At 39.1% G+C, this 26805-nt stretch overlaps 2 protein-coding genes across 3 annotated transcripts in view; both read right to left on the reverse strand.

Annotated features, from left to right (window-relative positions):
- Positions 1 to 1069: 1069 nt before the first annotated feature.
- On the reverse strand, positions 1070 to 18102 carry atp8b5b (ATPase phospholipid transporting 8B5b). Its single transcript, XM_034125938.1, has 28 exons — positions 17792 to 18102; positions 16257 to 16334; positions 16080 to 16138; positions 15837 to 15950; positions 15204 to 15302; positions 14989 to 15050; positions 14799 to 14871; positions 14547 to 14617; positions 14229 to 14311; positions 13362 to 13520; positions 12122 to 12210; positions 11469 to 11662; positions 11168 to 11376; positions 11011 to 11054; positions 10751 to 10916; positions 10121 to 10309; positions 9862 to 9977; positions 9599 to 9763; positions 9252 to 9363; positions 8969 to 9074; positions 8339 to 8489; positions 7598 to 7781; positions 5319 to 5542; positions 4652 to 4735; positions 4280 to 4525; positions 3634 to 3772; positions 3230 to 3360; positions 1070 to 2922 (listed from the first exon to the last, which is right to left on the reverse strand). The coding sequence occupies exons 2-28, from the start codon at positions 16309 to 16311 to the stop codon at positions 2656 to 2658; spliced, it is 3591 nt and encodes a 1196-aa protein (XP_033981829.1). The 5' UTR covers positions 16312 to 16334; positions 17792 to 18102; the 3' UTR covers positions 1070 to 2655.
- Positions 18103 to 20931: 2829 nt separating this feature from the next.
- Positions 20932 to 26805, reverse strand: part of LOC117479029 (protein unc-13 homolog B-like) — a 66919-nt gene continuing 61045 nt past the window's right edge. The window contains exons 32-41 of one of the 2 annotated variants that reach the window (XM_034126044.1): positions 25422 to 25510; positions 25183 to 25329; positions 24873 to 24996; positions 24728 to 24781; positions 24219 to 24296; positions 23620 to 23767; positions 22839 to 22895; positions 22534 to 22626; positions 22289 to 22448; positions 20932 to 21716 (exon numbers count right to left, since the gene is read on the reverse strand). In XM_034126044.1, the coding sequence (XP_033981935.1) occupies positions 21431 to 21716; positions 22289 to 22448; positions 22534 to 22626; positions 22839 to 22895; positions 23620 to 23767; positions 24219 to 24296; positions 24728 to 24781; positions 24873 to 24996; positions 25183 to 25329; positions 25422 to 25510 (1236 nt within the window). In that variant the 3' untranslated portion in view covers positions 20932 to 21430. The remainder of the gene's footprint in view (positions 21717 to 22288; positions 22449 to 22533; positions 22627 to 22838; positions 22896 to 23619; positions 23768 to 24218; positions 24297 to 24727; positions 24782 to 24872; positions 24997 to 25182; positions 25330 to 25421; positions 25511 to 26805) is intronic. The other variant, XM_034126046.1, reaches the window with a different exon arrangement.

Raw genomic sequence — 26805 nt, forward strand, 5'->3', positions numbered from 1 at the left:
TCAAATCTGCCCTTAATTTATCTATTTCTGTATCAAATCTGACTGTCTTTTTGTAACAATAAATGTCAGAGCTTATTTTTAGCTTAAAGAATTTAACTGAATTCTTTTTGGGTCTCTGCTCGCTTCTTATTTTAACGATATGGACCAGAAGGTAAGTTTTAATGAATAGAAAATGTTAGACTAAAGTTTAACAATGTTTATCTGGTTAATCAGAAACACTATCTCAGGTTCTTACGTAATGAAAAATAGTCTGTGGTTGTGGTTTGGGTGTGTCACACTGGCAGGATATTTATAAATCATTCCTGTTCCATACTGTGGGATCATGCAGCGACCTTCACTGACCTTCACTGGAGTCTGCTGACTGTGCACCGCCATAAGGGGGGGGACAAGGGTTAAACTGGAGCAGAAGGAGGCTGTTTGAGTTTCATTTTTTAACCTTTATGCTGAATAAATGTGGCATTCAGGGGCATCATGTCAAGTTCATGTGGAAATCTATCAAAATGCATGTGAAGAGTTTTGATTTCTAAAGTGTTTGGCTTCTAATGGTATTTCAAAATGAGTCTATACAATTTCCAAAGATTTATTTAAGGAATTAAATGTTTTTTCTTTAACCTTCTTGTTAACCTTTAGATTTTGAGCACATTTCTGCAATAGAAATGTTATCCTCTTCAGTTACTGTTTTCTTTTTTTTAAACCTGTTATTCGGAAAAGCTTTTGTCAGTGATGTCATCGCTTGCTGTCCCAGAGAAAACTGCAGTTGTGAGCTGAATGCAGTAATCCGTGTGTGTGTGTGCAGATGTTACAGTCAAGGATGTATGTACTGCAGACAGGCAGAGAGAGATGTGGGAAGGTGATACAATATTTACAATAATCAAACATTGTTGAACTTTATACAGATGATGCTGTCTGTGTAAAGGCTTGCACTTGTATGCATGTTTCTATCAATCAATCTATAATATACATGCCTAGTTTTAATTCAAAGAAGGATTATACAAATCCCATAATGATCCTGTTTGAAGGCAAACATGCTGTTAAGAGCTTTAAATAAAAGACATCACCCAGTACATTGTCAATTGTATGATCTTATTTGTTTTGCACGCCAATAACCTCCCATGTGGAGACTTTTTGACGATGAAATATTTTAAAATCTCCTCCGATTTGACTCTCGTAGACTTAAATGATACAAATGTTAAAATAAAAACACAGGATATGTTGCTGGACTTAAAAAAAAGATTTTATAAGGAAATATGTGCAGAGTGCTTTCACTGTTCCTTTTTGACACTTAAACCATCACTGTACCTTCATTTTTCTGATAAAGGGTCCACACTGACCCCTGGCTGTACTTTGAGAATACTGCGGTACCTAATCTCTTCATAGGCGACAGACATATTACATGAGCAGACAGGTTATTAACACAGAGCAGAGAAATATAACAAGGTTTAACCAAAATGTAAATCAGTATGTAAACAACAGAGGTTCCTAGATCTTAACAGAAATGACTCTTTTCTCAGAATGACACCCTGAGTCATGACAATTCACTCAAGGAAAACAAATACAAAGTTACAAAAGGCATCTTCATGTTGCAGGCACTGTGGGAGTCCAGTTTCACCAGATCAGGTAGTGGCAACCTTTACACAAAAACATCTACAGATCATGACACAAAGTTAATCTCATTCTCATTTTGCAAGTTCTAGCCCATTAAGTAGCAAAACACAGTATTTCTTATCATTTCCCAAAGCTTACCATAAGCGTTTTCGTTACTCCCTACAGTGTGAAATCATGCTTGAGATAGGCAATGCAAACTTTTTTTTCCTGTCAAATATATTGAACAGTCTTCTAAGGCAGCTGGGCTGTGAGGAGGCACGGTTCAATTTAAATCAAAAACTCTCTTTGTTAGTGCGGTAAATGTTGTGTTGACTTCTGAAATTTGAGTCAGCTGTTCCAAAACCTCCTTATACATCAAATTCAAGGATTTATTCTAGGCCAATTTGCTAAAAAAGTGCTAAGAAGGCCAGTAAGCAAACACTGGAACATAGACCATTTGCTAACGTTGGTATTAAAAAAAATATCTAGTATGCCTACATTTCAATTGTTGCACAAAATATTTTTTAATCAACCACAACATTTCCCCCCATAAATTCCTTAACATTCACGAATCCTGAGTAGGCATGTTGACGGTGTATTCAAAGAGTAAAAACCTGAAATTTAAGATAATGCAGATTTAATCTCTCTCTTTTTTTACTAAAATGTGCTTTGAAGCATCTGAAAAGTGTTCAGTTTTTTCTCCGAAAACATCCCTGCTGAAAAGCATTTTAACATACTGTACGACGTCTGGACTTTCTTGATTGTCGTTGTAATAAAATGAATCTATCTGTAAGGAGGAAAATAAGTGTCAAACACTCTGGTATGCTTTGAAAAATGCCCATGAATAATGTAGACTGAAGTGTTTCTGTATTAACAGTGTTATACTTATTTAGCTAAAACCTGCAAAAGCAGCATTGTGGTCCTCTCGGTTCTTTTGAGCCACAGGTTCACAGTGATAACAACATTCATACCTCACAAAAAAACTCAAAGTCAAGTGTGAAAGTTCCGCGGAAACTATCCAGATGATGAGCTTTACCCTGTATTTCAAAATCAAAGCGCTCTACCTCCAGCCTACGGGCTCTGAGCATCCTCCTGCTCCTCTGTGATGGTGCGGTAGTGCTGCGGCTGGTTCTGAGCCAGAGGAGAGTCGGTCTGAGAGAACAGGGCGGGGCGGCTCCTCAGGGGCAGCCTCAGCAGGAAGCGGCGGGACGTCACCAGGTCTCCGTAGCCCTGAGCGTGGGAGAAGGCGTAGCCGGAGCGACGGGTGCTGATACGCCTGGTGGGGGGGCGACGGGGTGCGGGGGCCGGCAGAGCCTCTTTACGAAGCTTGTGTCTCACCTACAGGGAGAGAGGGACGAGAATGAAATGAAGATGTGGGTTCATTTTGTAATGTATTTATCCAATGTTGATAGTTTCTTTAGGAGTAGTAGGTTAGTCTATCATAGTGAATTATAACTCAGTCCATATATCTTCGTATTGTGTATTGGGTATATTCCTATTGTCAAGATATTTACTGTTTTTTTTTATTCATGTGCAAAGGCTTTTTTACTTGCTGCTTTACCGACACAAATTCCAAACTTTGGGGACCTATGATGCTGATGTTCAGGTTTATATATGTTGTGCCTCTACTGTGACATGTTCTCACCTTGTCGTTGATGGTGGGCCGGAGCTGAAGGACGATGAAGCGGTAAGCCACCACAGGCAGAATACAGAGGAGGGACGTCAGGAAGATGGTGAGCCACACGTTGGGCTGAGTCAGAGAGTTTCTCGCCGTGCCTGGAGTTCATCAAAATCAGTCAGAATCACAGAGTAAAAGGCTTTGCTATTTAACAAAACAATAATATTGTATATTGGTCGTAAGTGATTGTGCACATAATTAAAATACTCACAAAAAAAGAGGATGACATGACAAATAATTTACATTGGTATATCGAGATTGGCCTTTTATAAAGACATTACCTTATACATATTGCGTTGTCTGTTTCAGAAGACTCATATTTGAAAAAACATGCAACAATCTGCCTCCCTGAATGAGCTGAGTGAACTCACCGATGAAGGGGAAGTAGGAGGTGAAGATGAGGAACATGCCGTTGCTGTACATGGTGAGTGTGATGGCGAAGTAGACGGCCAGGCTTCCCCAAACAAAAAACTGGTTCACTGCCGTCCAGTAAAATGTGTCGAGACAAAGCTGAAAAAAAGCAAACATTATTTATATTTTATTATGAATAAAATGTATATTTCCTCTTAAATGTCGTGTTGTTGGTATTTATGGCATTTTGATTTGATTTATAGAGAAAATTGTATTTAAATAATTTCAGAATCAGAATATGTTATTGTCCCACAGAGGGAGTGAATACTTTTTTATTTTTTAAATGAATTTCCATTATTAGTTTTACATTTCAAAGAAAAATTATATATTTTTTAAGTACATTTTTCTCAAAAATGTGCGACTTTAATTTGAATATTTCAAAGATTTTTCTGGCAAATATATATATTTTTTTATAATATCAGAGAAATATATTTTCATGAAAATATTCAACACATTTTTAATTATTTTAACCTACAATGGCCCTGATATGCCATCATAGCAATGTATTAAAATATCTTAAAGAATCGCTTTATTATATGAATTCAAAGCCCCTGCACCCTTGCTACATGGTGTGTTGCTCCTGGAGACAGGAAGTGTTCTCCTCACCTGCACGCTCATCACGATCAGCAGGCAGGTCTGCGCCAACAGAGCGAAGGACTGATAGTCGGCGATGTCTTTGCCGTCGTCTCGCACTGTGTCGTACATGGCGGCCCACGGGATGAAGAAGAGGATGAGGGAGCTGTAGCAGCTGTGCAGCATGCAGCGCACGAACATCTTCTTACTGAAGTACAGGTTGAGCTGGCCCGGAGTGTAGAGCTGAGGGTACTGGGAGCTCCAGCGGTCGTTCACATCCTGCACAAACACAGCATCAGTGAGAGAGGATACATACTGATGACTCATATCATTTTCAACAAAAGAAAATATTTGATTTGAGTTATTCCAAACTGATTTATTAATAATTCCCCCCTTAGTGCATACCTGGTCAAAGAGGCTCATGCCGAGGACAGGAAGCGCCGTGTACACCAAGTTATACAGGGTGATGAACCACTCGTCATACACTGTCTGTGACCACCAAAAACATGTAAATACAGTGTTAATAACATTTACTCATGTTAACGCCTCCAGAGCAACATTTAGTAAAGAAAATGTCACTACAATTTGGAAATAGTTTTTTCCAAATACATTTTTGGATAGAAACATTTCCACACGTGTCCTTTACATTTTAGCTTGAGCGTATCTGTGCTAAAATGTACAAGGACACGTGTGGAAATGTTTCTATCCAAAAATATATTTGGAAAAAACTATTGACTACAATAAGTCAGCCATATTTACTTTTGTAAAGAAAATAATATTCATATTTAGTTGGAACTATGACGTTTTGTTTAAACCTTATGGCATTTCAGTCTGTATTTGTTGTTATATTGTATAATCTCCATGTGAATATTGAACATCCCCTGAATTGCAATACATGTATACATCTGTACTACGGATATAATCAACATTAGAATAATTTATTTATCTGTGGGTTGGTTCGATTTATAAATGTTTTTACATACTGTATTACTTGTGTGTCTCATGTGGTCCCTTATTTATTCTCTCTACATGTAACCCTTTTAATTATGTAAGAACATTCTGTGTCCCTCACCTGTGCAGAGAAGCCGCAGAAGAAGGCGTACCAGAAATGAACGAAGGTGAAGGTGAAGTTCTTGTAAAAGAAGTACTGTAAGAACTTGCACATGCGCAGGTAGGACCAGCGGCCGTGCACCAGCAGGAGGCGCTGCAGGTAACGGAACTGAGCGAAGGAGTAGTCGCTGGAGAGGACCGCCTGCATGCCCTCCTGACCGCTGATACCCACACCGATGTGAGCGGCTGTAGGACAGACAGAAACGAACATTTTAATAATAAAAAACAGTACGTATTTTCTGGCTATTTAGTTTTACAAAAGCTCAATAGAGTGGTGCAGTGATGACGTATTGTTCTAGACCAGGGGTCTCCAACCTTTCTTCATCTGAGAGCTACTTTCAAAAAATGAAAGTGGCCAAGAGCTACTTGCATCACATCGCTTACATTTATTCACATAGCCCTCATCAGTTGAATTAAGCTATACTTTTGTACACGTGTGAAATTGCAATACCTAAAGCTTATCAAAAATAAGGTCCAAGAAAACGAAGATTTCTCACATATTATTATGGCCCACATAATAAGTACATCACTGAACATTCACATAAGTGTCCTTAATCACCACCTTACAAGCATTTCACTCTTTTGTTAGTGAGATTAATGGCACTGCATACAGTCCACCATAGAGGTGTATGCTGGACCCACTTAGGTTCACTTAATAGAGTCATTTAAATGTTCATCAGTCGGTCTTGTTCTGTATTTAGATTTCATTCATGTCAGAAAAAGCTGCTTCACAAAGGTATGTAGAACAGAACCAAATAAAGCAGACATTTTCAGTGCTGCTTGGTGAATGTTCTTATAGTTTTCTGGGTCTACAAGGCTCCAGAAATGTTGTGAGTTTTGCTGAGACTTAAGCTGAACATTATTTTGGAGATCTCCACAGGATTGACACTGAACAGTTGTTCAGCCATCTTTTTCTTCTTCTTCTTCGTCTTGACATTAAATTATAAACCATAATAAATCAATTGTATAGGTCTAGCCTCCCTATATCTGTGTGTGAAAATGGTTCCATCCTCAAAAACAAAAAACTAATACTTCTGCAGTCTAGCTGCAGCTTCTAGCTACGGTCTTCTGTTAAAAAAAAGACACACATGACTTGAGTCTGAAAACAGCAGGAGTATTTACAATAGCATTATAAAAACAAAAATAGTGCATGTGGGTGCACACTTACATTCTCTGTCTTACTGTTACATAAATCCCATGAATGTATGAGATTAAGTTAGCTTCATCATATCTCAATCAGTGATTAAGTGAATAATAAAGTTTCTATCGGGTCACTATCAGCCTGTCACTCATTATTTTCAGGGAGGGGGCGGGGTTTGGAGGAACGGAGAGGAGACGGTGATCGCGGAAGCTTTCCTCCTGCCTTCACAAACTTTACACAAGTATTTATCAACTGAAAATAGCAAGAGGACATTCATACTCTGCAATCCAAGACTTGATTAAATCCACCAAAAACCTGACATGACGATAACGAGTGTTTTTCAAAAAACACAAATCCCTCCCTGTGTGTCTCTGAGGCGCAGCGACACGGCCTGATTCAGAGCGGGTCATTCTGCTGTTAGTTCTGGACTCGTGCTGGTGGAGAAAGCAGACTGCTCCGTGTGTGTTGTCGCTGTGCTGCTGTCACGTCTGTTCCTTGATCTCTGCGTCACCGACCATTTGATATTCGTGTGACAGAAAAAAATCTAAAATAAAAAAACGTTATTGTCCAGCCGCGGCCGAAAAATCAATAAGCAACCTTACTACGCTATAATCGATAATCGAGCGGCGAGCTACTGAAAAGCTGCCCGCGAGCTACCGGTAGCTCGCGATCGACGTGTTGGAGAGCCCTGTTCTAGACAGACCAGGCAGTTAGCATTGCAAGGGCTCCCTCGCAATGGGATTCTTCCATTGGAGTTTGGAAAAATGAACATAAAAAAATTACATATTTGGCACGTTTTTGATACTTACAAGTTTAGTGCAGCAAGATAACTACCAACTATTATGGCCTATAGTAAACGTAATGCTATAAACTAACAACATCATGGTCACATAACTTGTCCTAACCAATGCTATGCTAAAGGCGGCTAATATTCGCGTGATGACATTTAGTAATGTCATTTAGTCCCTTGCTAGCAATCGGTTTTAGGTTCAAAAAACCTTTGAGACAAGGGAACCAGAAGTGGTAAAATGGTAACACATTCCCAGGATTAAGGACTCATTCCTGCACCACTCTACAGTGTCTGAGTTGAGAGAGCTCACCCTTGATCATGCTGACATCGTTGGCCCCGTCCCCGATGGCCAGAGTGATGGCCTGCTTGTATTTCTTCACCAGCTGAACCACCTGGGCCTTCTGCAGGGGGGTGACCCTGCAGCAGATCACTGTCTGACACATACAGGCCGTCCTCAGCAGCTCCAGGTGCAGGTCCTTCTCCAGAGCAAAGGCCTGAGGAGCAAAGGGAAGAACTGGTTAGGCAACTAGTCAGGTCTAACCCTCAAACACCACCCTAACCCCCTCAAAACACCTAACATAAGTCCTCTCCCCACTGTAGAGAAAGACAGTACGTTCTAATGAATAAATACTTAATCCTTAATTTAATTCTTTTCCAGAAGCATGTCAAAATGTAATAATATTCTACCAGGAATAAGTGAATACTTCCACTTTCTAATACGTTTCCTTAATAAACTTGATTTTAAATATTCTAGCTTTCTGCAAGAGTGTCTAAAATACTCATATTGATCAAATCAAACAAAGATTAAGCATTTAAAATACAAAGAAAAATGTCTTTATGAAGAACAAACAAAACAAACAAACAGTACTAGAATAATCTGTAAAGATCTGTATAATACAAATATGTATATTTGAATTGTACAATGTGTTGACCGTTTATCTAGAGTTAAAAAATAAAATAAAATAAAATAAAAATTATTTTTAGAAAGACTTTCTTTGGATAGCTGATATATTTAGCAAAAAGGGAAACATTTAGAAATGTGCTTTCTTACCAGACTGTGTCCGTTGATAACCAGGCCGTATTCTCCCTCCACCTTCTCATCCTCCACCCTCTCTATCTTCTGGAGCCAGAACAAACCGGCGCGAGACGAGATCACAGACGGCTCGTCCGCCGATTCTGGACACATTTTCTTTCTTGCATTCCTGAAAAAAGGAGGAAACGGAGACGAGTTAAAAAAAATAAAAAGCTTTGACATTTTTATGAACTTTTATGTTTTCCACAGTAATGTAATTGATTCAAACAATAATTGAACTCATATACACATACTAATTAAACCACTGTCATTTGGAGCTAACAAGTGCTAAGTGCATATCTAAAACTAATACCTTTTAAATACTAAAACATCACTCTATATTTTGTAATATAAATGTCACTTTTACAATGTCTTTTTTATGTGTAAATAAATATTTTCATTATATTTTATTTGTATTTTTTATTGGACATTTGTCACTAAACCCCATTACCTCTGGGATGAAGAAGTATAATAATTTGAGTATACCAAAAAGTAAAACATCTAAAAGCTTCAGTGTGTTTAATTTAATATATTCATTTAAGTAAGATGATGTTGCCTCTGCCTCTGATGAGCATCCTGTGTGTAGTTCTTTGTGTGTGAGTAACTTACACCAGCTCCTCTTTGACTCCTTCAGGCGTGTTGGCCGCCACGACGAAAATCTCCTTCATCTCCTCTCTCAGCATGTTGCAGGAATACCCGATGTTCTCCGCCGTCTCTGTTTCAAAACATACATGTTTAAAATGACTGTGATTCAAATGATCTGCTAAACATGTCTAGTCCACGACTCGTTCAGTAACCGATGACACAGGATGATCATATAAACACAAACATATTTCTTTCACATTATAATACTGTATTACCTATATTGGTAAATATCATTTGTGACACTCACCCTGTTTATCCCCAGTCAACACCCAGATTTTGATGTCAGCTTTAGCCAGTTGCTCTATGGTCTGCGGCACGCCGTCCTGCAGCTTGTCCTCCACAGCTGTGGCTCCCAACAGCTAAAAACCACAGAGTATGGGGTGTTAATGGAAACAACTATTATTTTGTATCATTCTGTGTGTAAAAAGCAACAATAATTTCACTTTTTCCCCCAATATTGTATGTTTAAAGCAACAATTGTAACACAAGCATCAATGGTCAACCTTACAATATCATCACAATATCTTTATTGAGGTATTTGGTCAATACTAATGTGATGTATGATTTTCTTTATATAACCCAGTCCAGACTGACCTGCAGGTCTTTCTCTATCTCTTCGTAAAGTTCATCGAGCATCTCCTCTCGGCCGTCCATGGCGGTGCTGGCCTCATGGTGGCGCTTTCTCCACTTATCCATGTATTCCTCATCCAGATCTTTGTAGGCCAGGACCAGAGTCCGGAGACCGTCGCCTGCATACTCCTGTTTCAGTTCAGAACAGGTCAAATGAAAGAATCCTGACGATTGCTGAGTGTGTTATATCACCAAACATATCACATCAATCGAACTGCATGGCTCACGTTCAGGTGTCTCGTGGTGACCTCCTTCAGCTTGTTGCAGGACGGGTGTAGTCTCTCATAGATGATGGTGTCTGCTCCTTTGCAGTATAGAGTCAACTTGCCTTCGGGGCTACGCACTGCAAATCATGGTGAAAGTTGCTTAGTGAGGGCATTGTTATTGATTAAATATCTTAAGAACATTTTGAATTACTATCTTCAAACAGCAAGTTTTGGCAAAATCTGAAACAAAATAAATAAATGTAGCACATATTTCTCTCACCTATGACTGACATCCTCTTTCGCACGTTGTTGAAGTCAAGAACCGCCAGGAGTTCATATGTGACTTGTTTTCCCATCTCCACGGCCGTGATGCTCTCCGGTGTGCGTGAGCGGAACACAAAGCCGAAGTTCCTGGCTGCGGTCACCAGAGCGCCCTCGTCAGGAGACTGAGCCTGGTAGTACAGCTCCCCTAAAAGAAAGAATTACAAAAAAGTTAGAATGTGAGGATTTCTGTAGTGGGAGGCATTGCTTTCTTCCACTGGGTCACTAGAGAGCATGTTGGCTTTACTACCTTTCTCAAATGATACCTGGTAAATGGTTCATATAAAAAAAGGAAAACTATCTCGATGTGGTTTTCTATATTGTCTTAATGTGCAATATTAATATGTTTATTTTTACGATTTGTCTTGAATTCTTTCCTGGCTCCTTCAATAACTTATATGTTAGTTTATTATTTATTTTTTTATTTTTTTGGTACTGCTACTTTTTATTTTACAATGTTTTTTGTATTCACTAAGATTTATTTAACTTTTGCCTTTTATCTGCACAAAAATAATGAGGCAATGGGCAATGTGATTCTTCTGTTATGCAGCCATGTAGTAACAACGCCTTGCCACTAGAGGTCGCTCACCCTCTTTCTTCTCCTCGGGCATCACTGTGTGGCACAGAGCCAGCAGGCGGAAGAAGTCCTGAGCCTCTGGGTTCCCCTCCTTCACCGTCTCCAGCAGACTGTGGTCGTGAAAGATGAACTTGGGATCCGCCAGCTGGTTCCAGGAGAAGTCCAATCTCTCCGTCTTCTGCAGAGAGAAAAGAAGCAGACAGAGAAACTAAAGAGCTGGAGACAAGATTCACAAATATATAAAAAACTGTGTATCAGTTTTCTCCTCTCACCTCAGTTATTTCCACTCTTTGTCCAGAAAAGTCAAACAGCTCCCCTGAATAACAGAGACCTTATTTCAGACATCTTATCATCCTAACTCATTCCCACATTAAGGAGTCATTCCTGCACCACATGTTTAACTCGTTTATCGTTATCAGAGCAGCTCACCGTAGGCTTTCCCGTTGATAGAGCACTTGTTGAAAGCCATGATGTTCTGCGTCAGAGTTCCAGTCTTGTCACTGAAGATGTATTTGATCTGGCCCAGCTCCTCGTTGAGGGTGGTGGTCCTCGCATGGGCAGGGGTGTCATTCTTTGGGTAATACATTTTCCTGTCCCAGTCTATGTAGAAGCTGTTCCCCAGGCGGATGATCTCCACACTGATGTTGAAACAAAAAGGGATCAGTGTAAGACGCAAGACAACTCTAACTCTGAAGGCGTCGCGATAAATGTTGTCGATTTCTGTACCTACCTGACATAAAGCGAAATGGGCACCACCGTGTTGAGGACGATGACGTAGGACCAAAAGGAGAAGAAGGATGAGAGGCCAGCACCGACCCCCTGATCACGAGGGAGGAAGACCGTAAACACAGAGCCCTCCCTTACCTCCCAGATTGCACTGCCGATGGCCAGAATGGAGCACATGGATGCCAGGAAGCCAAAGATCTGATGGATTCAGAATAGCACACATTCACATCAATTGACTTGTAAATTAACAAAAAAATGTAACAGGAAGAGGAAAGACACAAACAAGGTTTTTTCCAGTGTTTTTAAAAAGTATTTCTTGTCACTGTTTGTTAAAGGAGTCGATTAGTTATTTGCAAAATCAAGCAGTGCACAATCCTGAAATTATATTATGCTTTTTTTCCTATTTTTTAGCATTGCAATGGGAAATTTCAGACACATTAATCGTAATTTGGTTTAATTGTTAAATAGTTTATTTAATGAGAGAAAACTACAGTCATAAAAATGAAATACCCAATTGCATTTGTTGCTACAACAAAGTAGCAAAGCAAATGTATAACATATTTACTGTAATATGAACACTAAGATAACATAAGAAAACCTTTTCTGCTGAGCATGTGTGTGTGTTTGTGTGGCAGTGAGCATGGACAAGACACTCACACACAACACCAGGACATTCATCAGGTGGTCGATGCTGGTGCGTTTGAATGTGGTCTTTCCACTGTTCTGCATCAGCTTGGTGTCTGGACCTGGAAACATTCAACTTCTTTTTAGATGCATTGAAAATCATGTAAGCAAAGGTACACAATCCACCTCAGACACTCCTAATAAGCCATTCACATTTAATGTTAAGTCTTCAGGAAGTTTATAATTATGGTATTGTGGATTCATTTTAATTAAGCATACATTGTTTTCTCATCAAGTGTATACTTTACAAATGAATGTAGGCCTGTAATGACAAATGCAAGCTATTTTCATTTAATTATTTAATTTGAGGCAGCACCTCTTCTTTTTATCCTTAAAGGTAGGGTAGGTAAGAATGGAGAAACCAGCTCGAGTGCGCTAGAATTCGAAACTACGCAGCCGAAAAAAATCTGCCCCTTCCTTCAAACTTCCTTACAGAGCCCCTCCTCCAACACACACAAACGCGCACATGACCAATGAGGGCACGAGATAAGTTTGTGCACGAGATGGAAGGCTGACAGGCAGGTAGGGCTAAAATAACTGGTCGTGCTTTTTACAGCGCTACGGCTTCCACAGATGACATTTTTGTATGTAGGCTATTTATTGTCAAAGCATTTAATGTATTCATTGCTATCGGGATGTTAAGAGCATTCCATGGAATATAACAAAAAGTGTTTCTGAAGTGAATTACCTACCCCACCTTTAACGTTAGCACTAGTTGCACTCAACTCAAGATATTTATTATGACTTATTTTACTTTCGGTCAGATAGAATATTTTTTGCTTTTACTCAGTTGACCAGGCTGGTGTTTAACATGACTCACTAATAATATCTTATCAGTCAAAAGTTCAAACTCAGCTTATCAAATGCTAACTGAATGTAGTAAAGTGGTAACAGTTAGCTTATGTTTTGCCAAATATGTTAATAGCTTGAAGCTAAAGCAGTGTCATTAAATAATTATACATACCTTAACGTGGCTTTATCTTTTTAAATTTCATTTATTACATATTCACTGCTGTATTTACCGTTATTATTCCGTATTTTTGTGTGTTTTAAATACATAATTTGCTCAACTTGACCTAGTCTGTTGTGTGTAGCATTAGCGCCCTCTGCTGTCCCGACATGAGCGGTGCAACCCAAATGAAATGTACCTGTCCTCGTGCGTTTTTTGGACTACATTAGCATTAAGCGTTAGCAGACTTGAGGAACTACTTACCTCCAAAGATGACCAGACCGAAGCACCACTCGGTGTTCCTCAGCGTGCATCCTCTGAGCAGCACCTTGTCGTTGTCCAGAGAGTAGGTCTGTCCGTCCAGAGACAGGGTTCCTTTGAATTTATCCAGCCGGTTGTTGGGAGGCTCACATCGGACTTCACCTGAGAGAGACCGAGGCTAGTGTCAGCAACATATCGAAGTAAACTGTCAAAGTATCGTGTGGAAATACAGGGAGTTATACACTGAAACGCCTGTGTTAATAGATAGAAATATATGAAGAACTGCATTGATTTATATGGCACCTCTCATACAAACATGCAGCCCTAAGTGTTACATAAAAGGAAACTGTTATCAAAACATTTGCAAGATAAAAAATAAAATAAAAACCGTCATATTGTGAAAAAAAAAACATGTTTATTATATATCATATTGGAGCCATTCACGAGGTAGATATGATATTTGGCTCGATTCTTAGAGGTTTACATAAGAACAAATATTAATAGATTCTTACCTTCATTTCTAATACAAAAATATTACAAATCACATTCAGCAAACTTACATTTGAATGAAAATCCACTTAAAACCTTTTCCCCTCAATATTTTTTCCCTATAATAATTTCAATTTTCATATTTTTTACAGAGTAAATTGTCATATTCTTAGTTAACGTCCTTTGTATATTATTCTTGTAAACATTTCTTTTTTTTGTAGTTTTTAAAATAGCTTTTACATGTTTTTTAATTCCTTTCATTGTTTTCACCCATGCACTATACGTCAAAGCAAATTCCTTGTATGTGTAAACCTACTGGGCAATACACCGGAATGGGATTCTGACAAAATCTTGGATTCATTTCTTATTTCAGATTTTTACCAATGAAGTGAGTCAGGAGGTCAGTGCTGTCCCCCAAATCCCCGGTTACAGTCAGCGCCTGCTTCACCTTCAGATTGGTCTCACTGGGGGACACCAAGAGGACATGAGAAGGAGGGAAGACAGTGTGAGACGTTAGCCGTTAGCCGTAAGTCACACACACACACACACAGACACACACACACACACACACACACACACACACACACACACACACACACACACACACACACACACACACACACACACACACACACACACACACACACACACACACACACACACACACACACACACACACACACAGTTCTGCACACTCACCCATCTAACTCAGCTGTTTCTATGTAAATCAGGTTGAGAGGCTCGCTGCTGGACAGCAACATAAGATCCGCCTGAAATGAAAACAGAATGGTTAACTGATAGAAGATTAGATAAAAATCACTTGTGGGAACTTTGACTTATTCTAGCTGTTTTCACCTAGCTGTTTTCACTGTTTCATCAACGTATATAGATCAGCTTTACGCTATAAAACGCCATAATGAACACACAGTTAACAATCATGTCCATACTTACTGTGACAAACTGATTATTCTTCAGTTTGATGATGTCTCCAACCTGCACGTTCATCCATTTTTCTTTTTTTAGTCTGACAAGATAAAAAAGAAGATGACATGAATTCACAGAACAGCAAACAGAATATGAGCTTTCAAAGACTAAAACGGCTATGTAAAATGTTAAAAGTATACAGTGTTGAATATCTTACTCTCCATCGATGAGGACGTTTACCATGCGGTTGTTCACCTGCTTGTCGCTTGTGTGTCTGTTCTACTCAGGTGTCATGGAACAAAATGAAAATAAATTAGATAAATTATATTTTTGAATTCAGTAAGTCATATTCTGCCCCAGTATTAAGTGTGGTTCCTCTTTAGTTATTGTGTTTCAGTTTAGTTCTGTTCAATTGTGATAATTAGATCTTACTATGTCATCGCTGGCGTCTTTGACTGCTGTTATAGACAGCACTAAAATCAGAGGGACGGCGGTCGTGAACCACGAGAGAGAGGAGATTTGTGGGATCAGCTGTTGACACAAACACACACCGATGCTTTAATATTATGCATCTGTTCATGATGCACACAGATTCAATATTCGTGAGGCTAAATAAGGTCAAATTACTGCCAAAGAATTTGCAGATAACATTGGCGAAGACATCCATTTCTGCCACGATTCTCACTATAATAATAACAAGAATATTATAATAATAACTTTTTATAGCAACTTTCATAAAAGTAATGCAGCAGGAAGCACTCAAGGAAAATAGACAAACACAATTAAACTAATACAAAAGTATACACATGATGGAAAAGTATACACATGATGAAAAAAGTAAAAATCACAAAACATTGATAAAAAAAGATGAAATTGAGAACCTAGCATTGGACAGAAAATCCATGAACTTAAAAAGTAAAATAATAACAAATGTAAAACATTAAAATCAGGCTAGCTACATTTTGTAATAATTCGTACTCATTGAAAAAGTCAAATGACCCCTAATACAGTCCGTGTTGACATGCATCACAGCACTAGAGTAGGTCAATAAAGAGAAATGTCTACCTGCAGGACCATGAGGAACATGAAGTAGGCGTTGGCGAGCCTCCGGAACTGCTCGAAGAGGTTGAGTGGCAGGAAGGTGAAAACATTGTATTTGGAGGTCCGGATGGCGTTGTTCTGAAGGACAGAATAGTTACACATGAAGGGACATAAGCAAGTGATAGCTACAGCGCTGTGTAGCCTCATTTGATGCCATATTACTTCTGCTTTTTTAAAGACAGCACAGAGCTTTGTGTCTATACTTACAGCATATTGGTAGGAGAGGTTGTACGGTCTGTCGTTAGCTCGAAAAAGTCTCTCCTCCTCTGTTAGAAAAGAATAATGAATTATGTAAGCATCAGTACCATGAGTCCATGTACTGTATGTTACACACTTTAGGACATATACAGACACACAATAACATTTGTGAGCTTCCCAACTCACCTATCTTCTTCTCTTTCCCACACAACCCGCTAAAGAATGACGTTACGGATCCCATGTTTAGTTCTCCATATCTCACACCTGGAGGAAGAGCTTGTGTTTACATATCACAGAATAAATAGAACTTATTGAAGTGAAGTGAACCATACAGACATATCAACTGAAAAGGGAAACTGGCATGAGTGAGGGGGAAGCAGTTTATTTATGGTAGGTCATGTTTGTGTTTAGCTTTGGTTCAGTATGAAAAGATATATAGATGACCAAGTGCTAGCAGAGGAAATAAGTGATTTCATTTAAGCAAAAACAATTGTAAGGAAGAAACGGGGGATAAAAAACAACAACGAAAAAATATGTTTTTTAGCCTTAAACAGCAAGGTGTGTTCAATTATACACTTGTGTCATTATGCATCACATGTGGTGTTATTAGTCAATTTATAGTTAGCCAAGGCTGGAGACCATCTTTTGACGTTAATTGCAAGCTTTTTTAAAAATAGTCGCAATCTTAGTAAAGTAGCTATTCGTCATGGAACTAAGGACTACGGTCAAGGACTCCCTGGATCAAGACATACAATTGATTAAATTATATTAAATATACTCTTAAGTGACATCACTATGTAACACTCGCTCTAACACATTGTACGTGATAGGCTAATGAGCGGGAAATCTCTAAGCGGACCAATCACAACCGGTATTATGAGAAAAATGAAGCATTTTGGACATTAAACCATGCAAACATGTCACGGTCGAGGCCTAAAATTCGAATATGAAACCAGAAAATGAGCATAATAGGACCCCGTTAAGTGAGAAAACACACAGCTCTTTCATTAAGACAATATCAGGCAACATCCTTGAGACGTTATCTGTGCTGCAGTGCTGTAAAGACACATCTAACCGCTCCCTTCTCAACCCTTTGTACCACAGTGAAGTCTTTGGCACATAATCCATGATCGCAAAGATTAAGATAGCGATATGACCATGAACCTCTGACTTGTTCTGAATCAGGTGAGGAGAAGAAAACTTTGAATACAAAACAGAACATCTTGTTTTTGCCTCATAGTTGTGATTTTGTATAGTCTTGGAACAACAGATCCTTTCAAAAGTGGAAAAGGAAGAGTGGGAAATGTTCAGGGTGAAATTCATAACTATAAAAGTAAGCCAAAGGATGGTGCCTGCTTGAATATATAGCAAAGAAAATAAACCAGCTACTATTCTATACTGTATTCCTTATCGATATTAGTCAAAAATATCCTACACCTTAGAGAAAAACACTTTTCTCACAACTACACTACTGCTAATAGCTTGACCCCGATTTGTGTTGTTATATAGATCCAAACTCACTCTGTATATTGTTCTCACAACACTTTGAAAGAGTTATTGTGAATCGGAAGTGTGCCACCAGGCTTGGACTTTGAAATGAGAGAAACATTTGAAATACATGACCTTTCTAAGGGTTTAAAACGTGAGCCCATTTCCTCAAAAGCGCCTGAACATCCACCGATTCCCCAAGGTGTGCAACCAAATGTAAAACAGCCACATACCTGAAACAAAAATGGGTTTTCCCGCAGACACAGACTCAGGGAACACAGGGCCCTAAAAAAAAAATAGAGGACAAAAACAAATTTCAATCGTCCCTTTGCCTCCGCTTTAAACGAAGTAAATCCAGGCCTTATAGAGGTCTGTTTGGACGTCCAGGCTCCAGCAGAGAGGACAGACGGGGCCCTCCAGCCGGGATGAAAGACACGCAGGATGGACGACAGGTGAAGTGGTGACAGAGGCGCCTGCAGCAGAGGTTTCAGGTTCGTGCAGGAAGAGCTGGGATCCCCCCGCGGCCAACAGCTCAGGGCCTTGAGTAAACACTGCAGCGATCTTTGGACCTGGATGGTAAAACGGGGCAGGACGGGGGCTGTAAAACAACAGTACAGGTGAACGGCTACAGCCAATCAGAGCCAACGTTAGGGTTGTAACAGGGGCGGTCAGGTATGTAACACACCCTGTGAGGCTGTGCATGCTCACACTGGGGACTTACCCCTACAATATCAGTACCTAAAAACAGTTTACATATACTTACATGTAGGAAATGCCAATCATCGGTCACATTTTTGATAAATTACTTAAAATGACAGCTCCATATATTGTGACTTCCTGACTGATATGCTCTTCCAAAATGGAATTTAATATGTGTGCTCAAACACAAAGGAACCCAGTGTCATCCAGGGGACTTCAACATGCTCGCTAAATTAGTTATTGTGTTGTGTGTGTGTCGTGTACATGTACATAGATGCCTACAGTATCTGCATGTATGCACAAATACTACCAACAACAAAAGTCCCGATATATTGTTTGTCCAATTCAATATGCAAAAGTACCTGCATTATACTGTATGCAAGCAAGCGTGCTTTTATTTTATGGCTATTCCGACCCACAATCCTTTGCAGGGGGTATACTGTTTAAGCATTGGGGTCAAAGCTCAAGGCACTATGTCATGACAAAGTAGTATGAGCCAAATGGATGCATACTGCATGAGACACTAGACCTTTTATTTATTACCACCCTTTTATTTTATGTTATTGTTTGTTTTGTATTGCTTTTTATTCATTCTACTGTGTTGTGTACTGTTTTTATACTGTTCCATGCCCACTGCTTGTAGCACTTCGAGATTTGAAGTCAAATATGAAGTGCTTTATAAATGAAACCCATTATTATTATTATTATGCAAAAAGGAAAAAGGACAAGATTTGGAACGCAGCAGTGATTCGTTTTTTTTAAGATGATGCAACTCCACAGAAGACACTAAATGATGTCACGTGTATCAATTTTCAGGCACCATCAAATTGAAATTGAGGAACATTTAGCATTTCACTAGTGTTATGAAATTGCTCTGCCTGTTTAACAAGAATACCCAATAGGAGAAAAAGCATACATGCATTTCATATCATCAGTTGTTGGATTATAAAGGGTCAGTTTGGCTACATTACAGTAAAAGAAGGAGATGTTTGCTATTATTTGTCTTGGTTTTGACAAATGTATGACACATTATTAAATTAATATTGATAAGATGAAAAATCCAATCAAAACCTGTGGTTCATATCAGTTGGGGAAAAAAAGCAGGTTCACAAAGGTATAGATACTTCTCAAATACTTTATACAAAATTCATTATCGGAATGTTGACAAGGTGACAATACAAAGAAAACACCACAAAATGGCAGTTACTGTGACTGATACACTTGTTAACTATTGCAGTGATTTAGTGCAAGGGTTAACACATTTTAAAATAAAAAAAGAGAGAAAGATCAAAAGTGAACACTTGTAACTTGGCACGAGGAACATGTATATTAAAAGAGGCTATGAACCATTTCGTATTCACAAAGGATAACGTACTGTAACAAAGACAAGTCGGTTTAAAAATATGCACACATTGAGGTTCTCATATTATATATTCATTAAAAGTAACATTATAATATCCTTTCATCTGTTATACACATTCACTGGATCTCACTTCATATTACTCCATAGAACAGAATGTGATTGACATCTTTAAAAAGGAAACTTAACACAAAATAAAACTAAGAGATACAGTTAGAAATATCAAAGATAAAAAAAGACAAGGTACATCACTTGGAAAATGTAATAGACATCCTAATGGGCAAAGACTTGGGCAAAGACTTGGCAAAATTAAATACAAGGATTTAAAAAAAAGGTTAAAAAGATACACATTTCACCAAAGTAAGGCCACTCAGACAGAGCAGGAAGAGAGTTGTAAACCACAAATAAATCTACGCTCGTGTTCAAATGTTCAGATATGGTGGAAGAAAACGACCTGAAAGTTCGACATGTTTTTTTCCTCAATTATAAATGAACAAAAGACTTCATTATCGCTATTGTCAGTCAAAGACGCGATTCCCCATCATTTAGTTATTAATAAAACACTTTATTCTGAGGGCGTGTAACTCATCTTGTTGAGCTGCAGATCTATGCAACTCGTTCAGACGTACCACTCTGTGCAAATAAAAAATAAAAAAACCGGTAAACAACAATTTCAATCTAGGGCTTTGGAAAAGCACAGACAAAGAATAAATATGTATAAAAAAATAAATAAAATGGCTGCACCCTCATGGTTGAGTAAATGGAGCTTTTTGTGAGGAACAAATCTGGCCATAGCAGGGTTCACTTTTTTCGCATTTTTAATTATTTAAATCATATTGTTGTTGATTATATACGTATTATATCATTATTCTTTTCCTGGGGGGACACAGGAATGAGAGTTGAAAATGGCAAGGCACATCCTGGTAAATCCTTTAAATTCAGGGAATACAATATCACTTTTAAGTACCTTCTCTTGACATTAACTGTCCACGATATGAAACCAGTACATATTTCATCACTTCCGCTCTATTCAATAATTGACCTATTAAGATATACGCCCGTATCCTAGCTACAAGCCATTAATTTGTTCCAAAAAAAGAAGCCTCTTTTATAAGATTAAGTGAATTCACATTTACTCAAACCATCACAGTGGAGCTACACAAAGAGACTTTTTTGTTTACTTCACACATTCACAGTTGGCAGAGTGTAAGGCATCGAACACATGGCCTAGGTTTGAAGGGGTTTAGGTGGTGGTTGGTGGTGGTGGTTGGTGGTGGTGGTGGTTGGTGGTGGTGGTGGTTGGTGGTGGTGGTTGGTGGTGGTGGTGGTTGGTGGTGGTGGTGGTGGTGGTGGTGGGGGTGGGGGGGTTATTGCACAACAACACTGGGGGAATTGTGGGAACATGTTGGCCCTCCAGCCGGGCCTGGCACCCGATGCTCCCTTGAGGCTGTGGCGTGCGCACTTTGCCTCTCCGGCTGATGAGGAGAGAGGTTAAAGAAGGTTAAATGACAGAGTAAGTGGTCTAGTGCCGAGTGAAACAGCTGGTTAGTGTGAAGGTTGAGTGACTTGTGTGCCGTACAGTAGCTCGGTAAATAATAACAGGAGTGATTGAAGAACAAGGAGTCCAAAACACCCAGAGTGTGAACGTGACAGTGTGTCGGTGACTTTGATAAGGCGCCATCAAACAGTCAACAGCAGCTAAGACACGTCAAGTAAAAGTGGTTGTAAAAAAAATAAATGACCACAGGTTTTTTTTTAGATCTTTGTGAAATCAGAAGACCTTCGAATTCCGTCTTTGTCTCTCCAGCTCCTCTCATCTGCCCTCCTCGGCCGATCGAGTTTCTGATTTCAGCTTCACGAACTCCTTGGCCACGTCGTCGCTGGAGCGCTGGGAGAGGATGCGCATGGCGGTGAGGCCCGTGTCATCCATCTGGATGCGTTGGCCCAGATGACACCAGCACACGCAGCTGCCCTTCCCCGTGATGTCTTTGAGCTGTATCACAGACATGCCGACCACTCTGTCTGCGCGGCCGAAGCAGTAGTCTTTGACGCAGAGTTGCAGCTCGTAACACTCAAAGCCCTCCTGTTTACCCAGAACACTGCAGGGAGAAACAGTCATTTATCAACACAGCAGCAGGTTGGTCAACTTGGGTTAAGAATGTACAGAGGAGCACCCTGTTTAAGTAAGGCTGCAACCAACGATTATTTAGAATTGTTTGGTTTATAGACAGTATAAAAAGTGTAATACACCATTTTTCAGAGCCCACTGTCAACTACTAGAGAAGCTTGAAGTGCTATTGTCTTTGGTCTTTTTTTTCCATTCTGGTTTTTGGATAGAGATTTCTCTCTATCTAATTGACAATATAAACTATTGGTCAATTACTCAACTAATCATTGCCGCTGTAGTTTTTAGTACTGAACCTGGCATCTAAAGCAGCCACATATCATGGATTAGCCTGTTTGGCAAACATAAACATCACTGCCTAAGGTGAAATACTTAGCACATCACTGTAAATGTAAAAGTCTCATGTATACTCTAAATAAACAAGATAAGGGGAAAACAATAACATGGCTAATGTCAGGTATCCAATGTTCAACATCAATAAAAAGGAGATTACAGTGGTCCCTTTTCCTTTACTTTTCATGAAGAATTAAGAAAACGGATACTTACAATTGGAAAGTCTCGTTGAACTTTGGAGACCAGCTGTTGTTCTTGGATTTGGTCTGGAATTTGCGTTTCTTGTCGCTGAGGTTAGGCCCGATCATGGTGACCTCCACGAAGGGTCGGAACATGCCCGACGTCTGCCATTTTATATCGTTGGCTCCTATGACTAAATACGCAAAATGGCATTAAAATCACACTTGGTTTTAAAATTGCCACACATTTAGCACCACGTTATGAAAACTCAAACAGACCTTTGACGGAAACTTTCTGCTCCTTGTTCCCAGGATTCGTGTGCAGCTCAGTCTGCACTGTCACCTCACCAATTGGCTTGTCCACGCCTGAAGCTGGATAAATGCACAGACAAAGAAATTAGCCTATATTTGGCCAAATAAAGGAACAGAAATGTGTAATACACAATGCAGAGTAGGTATGAAGAGGGGGTGCAGGTGGAGAGGTTAGGTTAGGGTTAAAAGTGAGGCACAAAGTGACAAAATGTACAAAGAGGGAGCGGTTGGGGAGGGAGAAAGGGGCTAGCAGATGATTTAATGAGACCTACCCCTGCTGGGCTGTGTTTTCTCATTGGGAGTCAACCTCATACCCTTCCCATTGTGCACTGGCACAGAGGCAGCAGAGGAGATAAAAGAGAAGACAGCAACAACATGTCAACACATTTCTGCATCAAAAACACTTCAAATACACAGGTGCAAACCAAAAACACACAAAACAACAGGTGCAAGGAGGGGGTATTATCAAACACACTATATGGAGGTAGATTTGTGTAAATATTATTTGTGTGACCAAATCGACAATCCCTGTTTAATCTGTAAATGTAAAAAATGGCGAAAGAATATTTAGAAATTATAAAACAGATCTGCAAATACACTAACAAATTCAACAAATAAAATAAATCTGTGAAAACATTAAATTAATTTACAATTAAATGAAAAGCATTTGTAAATATATGTCTAACAGTGACAACTTTCAGGCATTCATGAGTTTTTACATTTTTATTTATGAATGGAGAAATGATTTTACTTTTACTCTTGACACACAGACAGCAACACAAACTATGTGTTTATGACGTGGTTTCCACATTTTAAAACAAGAGCATGAGGTCGGATTATTTGCAGATCCGTTATCTTTTCAAAATCTTTTCTTGAGTTTACAATTATTTTTGTGCATTTGTGGAAGGTGTTACATTTGCAGATTACACATTTACACACCAATTTTCAATCAGTTTACACAATAAGCCAATCCAACTCCATGTACATAGTGCCCTCTCCTGGTCTAACATGGGACATTTTTCAGATGTGTTATTATGGGGGGGTCAGAAGTACCTTGTGCTTGCTGGGTGGTCACAAAGGTCTTGATGAGTGTGTCTGTTGACTGAGTGTAGAGGGACAGCGCGTGGCGTAGCGACGATAGCTCGGGACTTTTCTCCAGGAACGCCTTCTTCAGCCCGTTGCCTCCTGCGTGGAAGTATTGCTGCAAAGGAAAACCGAAAATGAGTCGGCATATAAAAGTCTGGAAGAACAACTGGTGGTTTACTGTATTTTGGTCAAATAGTAATAGGAACTCTAGGTCAAATAAATAACTCCTTAGCAAGATGAATACGCATTTAATTTGACTAAAATTACTCTAGTCTGTACTCTACATCTAAAGGCAATATTCCAAAGATATGAGAGCCAAGATGTACATCCTCTAATCCAAAAACCCCAATGGCTTCTTAATTATATTTCAATATCAAGAAAAAGAAAAAATCACTGTATTTTGAAACTAAAGAGGAAAAACTGTGAGGTTTAACAAAAACATAATAATTTTACCATTTTCTTTGCAAAATGTTCTAGCTTTCAAGCTGCTTACATAACCTTTTAGAATACTTGATTAATGGATGAATAGTTGATGAATGAAACCAAAACCTGCAGTATAAACTGACCTTGATCGTGTCCAGTGCCACATCCATGACAGCACACTGCCTGGGAGACAGGCTTTTAGCCTCCCCCGCCATGTGATCCTGCACATCCACATGGAGAGCAAAGACACAAGTTAAATCCACAACACATCTATTAAGGTCATTTAATCTAACATGCTTTAAAATATTAGAATATTCCATTTACAAAAAGTACTTTTAGTCAATCTGCGTATTCTGTTAAAGCTGCACTAAAATGGAAATCTATCCACAATAACATTTCTTGTGTCATTTTTTTGTTTTTATTAGCATTTCCTGTAGAATGAGCGCCTACTGTATATTGCACACTGTTATTGTTTTATTAACTCAAGAGTATTTCAAAGTATTATAATTAGTTTGTTTCAGGTTTTTTGTCCCGGGATGACAGATGAAAAACAGACTCATGGTTACTCTGCCGCTTTAACAGAAATGTCTTTTAGTTTGCACTGACCCTGTTAAATAAACTCACAATAATAAACATGAATAAATTATAGTACCTTGAGTTTGGAGAGCTGACCCAGTTCTTTGGCAGCTGAGAGAATCTGTGCTCCCTGAAAAAAAAAAGAAAGAAGGGGAATTCATTTTTTTGCTGCGGTTATAATATGACGTTTCACTGTAAATGTGGAATGCTGTTGAGCTTACAAAGGTGTCGTTGCCCTGTGGCAGGACTATAGTCTTCTCCAGGCTACTCATTACGATCCTCCACAGCTCCTTCAGCACACGCTTCAATACGGTCTTCTCACAAGCAGTGGCAAACAGTGTGAGCCTGCAAACACACAATACATTCAGCAAAGTGTGAAAGCAAAATGTGAAGTAAAATGTTGCCTTGTTGTTATATATTGTTGGGCAGTTTAATCTACAACGGACAAGGTTCTCTAGGGGTCATTGCACCTTTGAAATTGTCTGTAAATGTGGCAATATTGGCAATTTATTGTATTATTCATCCACTCACTTTCCATCCAGGAAGTCCATGAGTGGCCGCAGCATGTTGTCAGAGTCGGCGTCCACCTGGTTTTTGTTGTTGTCATTGAGCGGCCCTTTGATCTGGTACAGCAGAGACGCCATCTGTCGCATGCAATCGTTGATGCGGCTCTGGAAACTACAAAGGAAAAAGAAGATGATCAATCGGCACAAATACATGTGTGGTCACAGATTTAAATGTAAAACAATGTGTTTTTAGGATTAGGGTACCTGTTCCCGAATGTTCTGCTGAGCTCATCCAGCACGTTGTTCAGCTTCACCTGCAGGTCGTTCAGCAAGTCACTAGCCTCGGAGTCCATCTGCAGAGAGGATCGAGGAAGGGTGTTTATTAGGATTTAACAGGGTTTTTTTGCATATAAAAGAAAAATCCTAAATATTTAAACTCCAAAGTATGTGCTAGTTTTGGAGCTAATGTAATTATTTAACTTCATAATTGCAGATATTAGAATCAAAATCCATCCAATAAACTTGCTGCACTTAAGCGCAAATTCTAGAAGATACAAGTAGAAGCAAGAGTATAAGATTTTAAATAAATATCTTCACGTTATTATGAAAAATGTACACCGATGCCACCAGTCCAGCTTCATACAAAGGGGGTCCCAAAAAGAGGAAAGAGGCAGGTTTTATGCTGCATTCATGTTGTGTCGCAATAACCTTAAAAAAGGAATACTCAAAACATTTTTCAAGCAAATCAGGAAGTCTGAGACATTTTTGGAACAAGACTTGCGGAAGTTCACCTCGTGTTACGCAGAAAAATGGCGGACAAAAGTGATAGTAAAAAGGTTTAATATTAATCCATACAGTATGAAACAATATAGAATTAGGTTGTAACTACTAGTTGAAAGTGTTGTTATAGTTTATTTAATAAAAGAGCACAAAGTGACAGTAGATAGATTAGTTGCAATTTGGTGCTATAAATAAGTATTATTAAAAAAAAAAAAACACCTTGAATTTCCGGGGGGGCGCGGGGCTCCGTCAAGACAATGGTAGGGGAAACACTGGTGACCTCTAAATGGCAAAGTTAGATATATCCGAGTTTTGGTAGTTTTATGAAAATTGCTGTTGCAACAACAAGCCTGGGAAATACCTCTTATTTTCTAGCTAGCATTTTGTTTCACAGCTCATGGACACACCCAAGACGGAACTTCCTAACATTGTAACTGGGACTATCCAATGGCATGCAAAAGCACCAAAACTCTAATAATGTTTGTAATATACACTCCATCACAAAAATCATAATTGTGGTTTGTAAAGAGTATAATAAATTATTAAAATTCAAGGCACACATCCGAGTAAAACCCACCTTTTTACCAGCAATGTCAATCTTTCGAAGGTAGCGCATAAAAAAAAAAAAAAAAAAAAGTTTAATATTGCAGGAGATGTGCGTGTCATACAACTCACACAGGCACAGGGCGACGGAACAAGTAGGAAAGCAAATTACCTTTCAGTATACCTAACGCAGGTATACTGTGGGACATCTAAATAAGCACTGCCTGCAGGGAAGCTAAACCGTGGCACGGATCATTAAGTCAATGATCCAATGGCCTTTTGATTCATGGCCTGTCAGGGTGGTGTAGGACCATTAGTGAGGAGA

The sequence above is a fragment of the Trematomus bernacchii genome, unplaced genomic scaffold (assembly GCF_902827165.1).
Source record: "Trematomus bernacchii unplaced genomic scaffold, fTreBer1.1, whole genome shotgun sequence".
In the NCBI taxonomy this organism is placed as follows: domain Eukaryota; kingdom Metazoa; phylum Chordata; class Actinopteri; order Perciformes; family Nototheniidae; genus Trematomus; species Trematomus bernacchii.